At 42.4% G+C, this 8402-nt stretch overlaps 1 protein-coding gene across 1 annotated transcript; it reads left to right on the forward strand.

The window, feature by feature from the left end:
- The first annotated feature begins 435 nt into the window (after window positions 1-435).
- On the forward strand, window positions 436-5537 carry klf1 (Kruppel like factor 1 (erythroid)). The gene is made up of 3 exons (XM_030093617.1): window positions 436-846; window positions 3527-4382; window positions 4475-5537. Exons 1-3 carry the CDS (start codon window positions 772-774, stop codon window positions 4648-4650), a joined length of 1107 nt encoding a protein of 368 aa, XP_029949477.1. The 5' UTR covers window positions 436-771; the 3' UTR covers window positions 4651-5537.
- The last annotated feature ends 2865 nt before the right edge of the window (window positions 5538-8402 follow it).

An 8402-nucleotide genomic window follows, 5' to 3' on the forward strand; every position in this document is an offset into this window, starting at 1 on the left:
TTGTTTAGTTTTTATTTGTTTATTTGTTCAGTCATCATCAATTCATAATAAAATGATGTGTCGGACCAATATTCTACACGTTTTCCTCCCTTTTTTGTTCATTTGACTTGTGTGATTTGTAAAGAAGTGCAAATGTATACATATTTAAAATGCTCTTCAGCTTTCTATAGTGTTTATCAGTGTCTAATAAACACACTTTCTTATCATGTGATGTGTTATGTAGCATTTTGAAAGTGTTGTGTTGTTTCAAATGAAAAGTCAGGATTAAATGCATGAAATAAATGAGTCTTCTGTCCAGATCTGTGAAGGGAAATGACAGTTTTGTGCTCATCGGGGTGTCCAGGCTCCCAGAATCCCACAGGGGTGAGTTAAGGTGAGATAGCAGAGGTTGTGAGGAGTTATAAATCACCAGTCTGGAGGGATAAAGAGTAGAACCTGGCACAGTGATCCACACTCAATGCTCCACCTCCTAACGGTCAAAACCTACATGAAACGGAGAGATTTGAAGTTTGACTTGCAGCTGACAGAGATAGACAAGAGAGAGGAGGGAGAGATAGCGGAGGGGGGAGGACATCTGTGAGAAGCTCCACTTTCTGGGGCCTTTCAGCTCGAACAGGACTGTAACTGGGATGACTGTGGTTCCATTTCTCCCTTATAGCTCACGGTAAAATATAGTTAAATGAGAACAAAAATCCAAAACGGAACAAAAGACAAGAGAGAGGGATCAGTGCTGTTGTCGTTGTTCCACCTGTGGACATCTCAGACGGCTTGATGGCTGTCACCCAGGCCGTGCTCCCTTCCTTCAGCTCCTTCTCCAGCCTCTCACACTCCAGCGACAATATGAAAGTAAGTAACTCCAGCTTTTTCTTTCCCACTGATTCGTAACGGAATGGAAGCTTTTCTGCGTCTCTCGGCATCGCTCGGCGAGACGATGACAGTTGGAGATAAGAGCAGCTGCACATCGGAGTGGTTTTATATCGTATGCATGTCTCTCAAATGTGCTGTTATTGTTTTATTTGGCATATGTGCCAAATAAACATGTGTCTGTTTGTAATGTTGCATCTCTTTACAGAGCTCTCTCTGACAAATCTGGGATTCAACAGTTCCATCACTCAGTTAAGGTTATTTCGAGACCTACTTTTATACGTTTTTGAGTTTACAGCCAGTCGTACAAAAAATCCTATGAATATGTAATAACAATCTGTTGGAAAGTGTAAATTCAATTCATTGTTAAAAAAAAAATTCTTTAAATAGATTAAAATTCTCTTTTCTTCAAGTAATTTTGACAGTCCTGCTGTGTCATCCTGGTACAAGTGTCCTGCAAAAAATTTAGTTTTGATCTAAAAAAAAAAAACCTTTTAGCTATGAAAGAACCCATGAAAAATGTAAAAATGGGAAATTCAGAGTGCTATTTTTGTTGCTTGTGCAGATGTAATCTGTAGATTACATTAGCTAAAAGAACTGTGAGAAAACTCAAAAATGTGCTTTTTTATTGTAAATATATTTGTTTACAGTCTAAGCAACAATCTACTGACAGAAGAGACTTTAGCCTAACAGAACGATGAAGTTATATAAAGTAGATTTTGAAATTCAGCTGCAATTACTGTCAACAACTCAAATTTACAATTTTTTAAAGTGGATTTTCATTTTATTTACTTAAATTTGTGATCGCAGTCATCACTGAGCTTCATTCAATGTTATTTGAGAGAATTTCTTTTTAATTTATTTTAAGCATAAGAAAAAAAACAAACTGTCAAAATGCGATGAGGCAGAGGAAACAGACAGAATAAATAAATATGCTCGAAAAGGAGCGGGAAGCAGCATGAGCCTATATACGGTATAAACTGTGTGAAGCTCGAGGATTCAGCAGGATCTTAGCTGTTCCTAGCACTGCGCTCTTCCAGACAGAGATCTCAGATGTTATTTCCTGGAGCCATGCATCCAGTTTGGGGGTTACTGCTCCATCCATCACTCCTGCTCTCCTCTCATGTTTCTCCTCCAACATTATGTCCTGCTGATTAGGCATCACCAGTTTGTCAGTCTGGATCTTGGCTTGGTTGTTCTCCACCACTTTCGGGGATGTGCTCCATCTGGACTCTGGGGTCTCCAGTCTGTACTCACCACAGATGTTTCTGCATACTATGCCCTCAGCCTGGTTATGGCGTTCCACGTCTGCCTTTCCTGCCAGCATCTTGCCCCCTGCTGTGATGTGCTGCACTGTTTCAGGGGCTTTCTTGCTCAGTCTGCTCCTGGGGTCTGGTCTAGTGTGATCCACTCCAGCCTCCACTGATCTTGTGTTTAGGGCCTTTTCTTGTGCAGCCATGATCACTGCCTCTGTGTTGTCCTGCATGTTTCAGCCACTGATATGTTCTTTCTATGTCAGCCTCTTCTTCAGTTTGTCGGTGCTTCATGCCGTGTAGGGGTTTGTCTTTCCATCATCCCACCTCTGGCTTCCCTTTGTCTTGCCTGAGGCATTCACTGAGCAGCAGAGGCGGAGCGTGGGTCTCAGTACAGAAGGGGCGGAGCATTCTTCACGGGCCCTCATGATAGTAATTTTACCATTCAAACAATACCTCATGCTACCATCAAACAACACACTAATGCTCACTTTTATTGAGCCAAGCAAACCTATATGCCTCAGAAAGCAGAATAAAGTCACAAACCAGTTCACAAACTTGTTCTGAAGAACAAATACACATATGCACACACACACACACACACACACACACACACACACACACACATACAAATGCAGCCTGACAGGTGTCAATCTCAGAGCGTCCGCTGTCCATGGTGCTGAAAGCTCAGATAAAAAGTCACGGGCTAAATCTGTACCATCTTTGATACAGCTTAAATATAAAATGAACACAGCTGGTCTAAAATTACACAATCTATTCAGATAGATATAGACACAGCTATCTATATCTTTTGGAATTCACGTACTGTATATTAGAAAAAAATAGACTCGGCAGTCTTTTCTAGTTGAGTGCAACACAAGGCACATTCAAATAGGCAGGTGTTTAAGACCACAGCATTCTGATAAAGATAATATTTTTGAAGGTTTCACTGACTCACCAGTGGCTCCGATGTTAGGTTTTGGGTAGTACCACTAGCAGCTAGCATAGTGTTTAGCATACTGTTTAACTTCCCTCCAAAGAGTTCAGATCAAGTGCAAAGAAAAAACTCGTTCATGTCGCACAGCCAATCAGCGCTGGCTAACAGCTCTGATGCATTCATGGACAGTCGTAAAGTAAGAATTGGCAAATTACTGGATTTGATTCTTGCCATTCAGCTGACTGTTCAGGACCTGTCCCATCCTCTGGAGGGATTTGGTTGCGGCTGACCTCCGGGCTTCTCCATTGGTTTGTCTGAGAGTAACCCATATACCTGTATCACCAAACAGCAACATAAAGATAAACCACCCTTCATCATGAACCTACTTTTTTTTACAATGAATGTTTTGTTTTGTTGTGTATCTGTGTTTTTTTTTGTAGTCATGGTCTATTTTCTCTGCACCTCCATCCAGGTGTGGAAGTCTGAGGGTTCTCTCCCTCTGGACTCCTCCCCCAACGTTCTGTCGCCGCACAGCTCGGACCAGCTGCAGGTCGCTCAGAACGTGACAGAGGAGCTCTTGGACGACGACAGCCAAGCCTCATGGGACATTGAGTTCCTGCTGTCGGAATGGAGCAGCCCTTCCCCCGAGGCCGTCCCGTCCCTGGACTGTGGCGGCGGTGGTGGCGGTGGTGGCGGCGGGCAGCGGCCGCCGCAGCTGGAGCCGGGCGAGGCCTTCCCCGGGCAGGAGAGCCTGCAGATGAACGGCGGCAGCAGCTTCATGGCGGAGCTCCTGGCCGCCCCCGAGGCCGCGCCCGTGCAGCCGGAGCTGTACCACCACGGGTTCGCCGACCCCCACGCCGGCCGGACGGCGTTCCACAGCAGCGTGCACTGCGTCAGTCAGTTCGACTTCTCACAAGCAGGGAGTGCAGAGAGACACAGCAGAGGAACCATCAGTAAGGTCACGTCGTGGGACTTCGCGTCCTACTACCCCCAGCAGCACCCCCCCATGGTGGCTCTGCCCGACAGCAGGTTCATCCCGCCCCAGGCCGTGACCCCTGACCCCCGACACTACAGCTACATGCCCCACTTCAACCACAACGTCGGCCTCTTCTGCGACTACGGCCACAGCCCGGCCGCCGGCCACCTGCCCCTCCACCAGCAGCCCCTGCTGGTGGCGGCGCCGCTGCCCCCTGCTGGGGGGGAGGGGAAGCGGGGCAGGAGGCCGACGGGGAAGAAGAAGCCTGCGGTCCACAGCTGTGAATACCCCGGCTGCACCAAGACCTACACCAAGAGCTCACACCTGAAGGCCCACCAGCGCACACACACAGGTATGACGAGGACCCCGCGCACACACACGCACGTTCCCAACATCCCGTCTCATGTGCTTCCTGACGCTTTATGGTTTGTGTTCGACCTCCAGGGGAGAAGCCGTACCACTGCTCCTGGGAGGGCTGCAGCTGGAAGTTCGCGCGCTCGGACGAGCTGACGCGCCACTACCGCAAACACACCGGACAGAAACCCTACGAGTGTGTGCTGTGTCAGAGGGCCTTCTCCCGCTCGGACCACCTGGCCCTGCACATGAAGAGACACGCCTGAACCACACACACACACACACACACACACACACACACACACACACACGGCCTGGACAAGCTACCACTGGATTTACTGATATTTGATCAATTCTTAGTTTAATTTCGCAGTAGAGACATTCCATTTTTAAATGTTCCAAAGAAACGATTGATATGGACTCTATTGATTACTTCCCCTGTTATCAGATATCACAGAATGCAGCAGAGGCAGAGATATCATGGCGTCACTCTCAACCAGACGAGACATGTGAAAACCTGGTTGTCTCTGACTCAGGCAGCCACGAAGTTTTATTCCAAACAAATGTATTAAGACCCACAGAACCACTGAAGAAACTCTGTCTTTTATCTGGTAAAATGGGTTATTTGAACTTCACCTTGCTGAGTCAGAACAGACTTCACAGATGACTTTAAGATAGAAATTCACTGATTTGTGCTGCATTCTTGTCCCCATTCAAATAAGGATCAATAATGATAAAAAAAAAAAAAAAAAAGACATTGTCGTTGCAGGTAGATTGGCTTCAGGTCTTAGAGGAGTATTGATCGTATAAATGTCTTCAGCATCAAACGCTCCTGTTCTCATGATCCACTCATGGTTGATCCATTAGAGCCAGTCTGACACACACTGTACACACTGCGGGACACGGAGGCGACAGACTGAAACACTAACACACCACGCAGTGTGTACAACATGAGCGCTGACATCTGATATCTTTCTCAAGACGACCACAGTAATGACTGCGTTTCAAAACCAGCCATGAAGTATTAGTGTGTCAGTATGTCCTTTTCTATTTGTGACTTTAATTTAAGAAAAACTTTTTTCTTTTTTTCTTTCTCTTCTAGAATATTTTGATGCTGTAGATATTAGTTTACCTGCAAAAAAAAAAAAAAAAAGCAACGTATTTATTCTAAGGATCTTTTATAAACAGGAGAAGAAGCTATAAAATTGTACAATGTTTTTATATTTTAAAAGAGAGTGCTTTATGTCCGGTATGTGTTGTTAATGTTGCAGTAATTATCACAATAAAGACGTATTATGCTGTAAGGCTGCCTCTCAGTGTAATGTAACACACACACACACACAGACACACACACACACTCACACACACACAAACACTCAAAACTCATGAGTATTTTGTAATACTGACCAAAACTGGTGTTTTTAAAACTATGCCTACATAGTGGGATCACATTATGTTACTCTTTTTAACTTATATTTATTTTATTTTATTATTATTTTCCACATATAGTCAAAACAATCTGATTCTGTGCAAGGGAGCGAAAAAAGCCAAAAGGCTTGTACAAATGCCGCTCCCACACAAACTTTTACCATTTTGGCTGTTTTGTTGTTGTTGCTGCTGTTTTGTTGTTTTGCAAGTTTATCCTGTTTTAAGTTGTTGTTGTGTTCTAAAATTATTTATCAGTTGTTGACAGCTTAGCTGTTTTTATTAGATAATGCAACCATCTTATTCGTTTTACACATATTAACAGTTTTTATTGTTAGAAATGTCCATATTTAGCATTTTCAATTTCTATATTGAGCAACTATTAGACATTTTAGGCCAATTAAGATCTTTTCAGTATAATCTGAAAACCATGAGCTTTCTTTAGTTTTCAGATATTTTAGCTGTTTAACTATTTGTAGTCATTTATAGATATTTGTAAAGGTATCGTAGCAGCTTTAGCTAAGTTATGGGAATAAGCTATTTTAATCATTTACCCTATTTTATCCTGCTGTTAATACCATATTGTCTGTAGTAGTCACTTCATATGTTAAGCCATTTTACTATTTTTTTGCTGCTTATTCCATTTTTGCAATTCAACACTTGCATCACACTCTTTCATTTTTTTCTCCATCCAGCAAACTAACCAGATTAAAGAGAATTTCCCTTTCTGTATAGAATGAAACTACTTGTCTCTGTTGAATATACTTTAATTTACGTTTAGATTTCCAGGAAGTGGAAAACCCATGATGCATAATTTACTTGACAAAAATCCTGAACCAATGAACAGTTGCAGGTTGCAGGCTGGAGGTTGGAGTTACAGGCTGCAGGCTGCAGGCCCCTGCGATACACTCACCTGCAGCCAGGTGTAATGTGGTTGCTCGGCCTCTACGTGGCAGTGCTGTGCCATCGTGTCGGCTCTGCGTCTGCAGGCTGCTGGCTGTACAGTCTGCTGGGTTTCTAATCTGGGTGAGGATGAGAATCCGTTTATGTAACTCGACTCTCACTGATTCATCCTGATTATGTCAGACGATGGAGGTCACCGTCACATTATGGAGCTCTTCTTCTGCGTCTCCACAGTCCTGACTGGAGCTGTGTCTCCTCAGGAGAGACGAAGCAAAGCGATGAAGAGATAAGAGATATTAACTACATTTCTGTGGTAATTCTGTTCAACTGTAGTAACTCCTTTATAAATGTTTACAATGTATTTATTTATTCAACAGTCACCACAGACTGGCCCTGTACGCTAAATACAAATATCATCATCACAATGAAAGCAGCTTCAGTTTATCTTTACTTGATCTGTTAGTCATTTTATTTCTGATACAGTATTTCATAACAATATAAATCAGTCTGTAAATAAATGCAAGTTTCCAGGCATAATGAATCCTTCAATGAAGAAACCTGGGTTGATTTCACCAAAAGGTGCAGATTTACAGGTTTTGCTGTCGGCGCAGGCAAGTAAGAGTGTAAGTGAGTGAATGAATGAATGAATGAATTGAATAATTAATAAGAGAGAACAGAATTTAAACAATAACCTTAAATTTAGAAAAATAAAAGATACCTTGATCCTCATTGTTTATGTAAGTTAAACCTTTTCCTTCTTGACAAATGTTTCCGTCCGTTGAATTTCTCACAGCTGCATCAGCAGGACAGAGAAAACTGTGTCACTGTGCCACTAAAGTAACATCCAAACTCAGAGACTGTTGGTTTACTGCTGAAAGTAAAGGTGTTACAGTAATGTGATGCTTAACAAGGTTCCCGGTAGCGAGATTTTTTTTTTTTTTAACTATGTCTTGTACCTTGAAAGACTTACTGACTGACAGAGGTTTCTTTTTTTCTTTTTGAGCGGAATGATTTGCACTTAATTATTACATTTTAGCAACCAGTCGCGGTTATTAAGGACTCTGACCCCTGACCCGGAAGGGGATGATGTGTGTCATGCAGGCTGCATTTTTTTTTTCTTTAAGAAGAGAGTTATGCTCTTTAACTAATATTTTTTGTCCACAAATACTCCTGTTTGCATTAAATAACAACTTCATTTTTTTCCCTAATAATATTTATTTATTATTTGTTTTCTATTCAGAAGTGTATTCATACTGCTGGTAGAATTTTGTTCCTTTTGTGTTGTAAATCAGTCAGTAAAGCAATCAATCTATATGTCTGTCTACATTTATATATTAAATGACAAAATTAAGATCATACCATTTCAAAAGTTTTAATTTTATTTCTGAAGATTTTGAAGTATTGATGTAACAAGTGTATGTACATGTGTGTATGTGTATATGTACGTGTGTGTAGAAGAATAGTGCCTAAGAATAGTGCCACACAGTCCTTGAGATGAGATCCAAAAGGTCAGTTTACCATCTGAGGCCTCGCTGAGACATTAAGCCTGCTGTGACCTCTGACCTCTGTTGCTCTTTTGCTCTCATTTGACCTCTACAGCAGATACAGACCTGGAACTTGAACTGCGAGGCCTCTGGAAACTATAAAATCAGAATCTGGTGGAACTATTCCATAAGCTCCTCCCAAACAG

The sequence above is a fragment of the Salarias fasciatus genome, chromosome 6 (assembly GCF_902148845.1).
Source record: "Salarias fasciatus chromosome 6, fSalaFa1.1, whole genome shotgun sequence".
Taxonomy (NCBI): Eukaryota; Metazoa; Chordata; class Actinopteri; order Blenniiformes; family Blenniidae; genus Salarias; species Salarias fasciatus.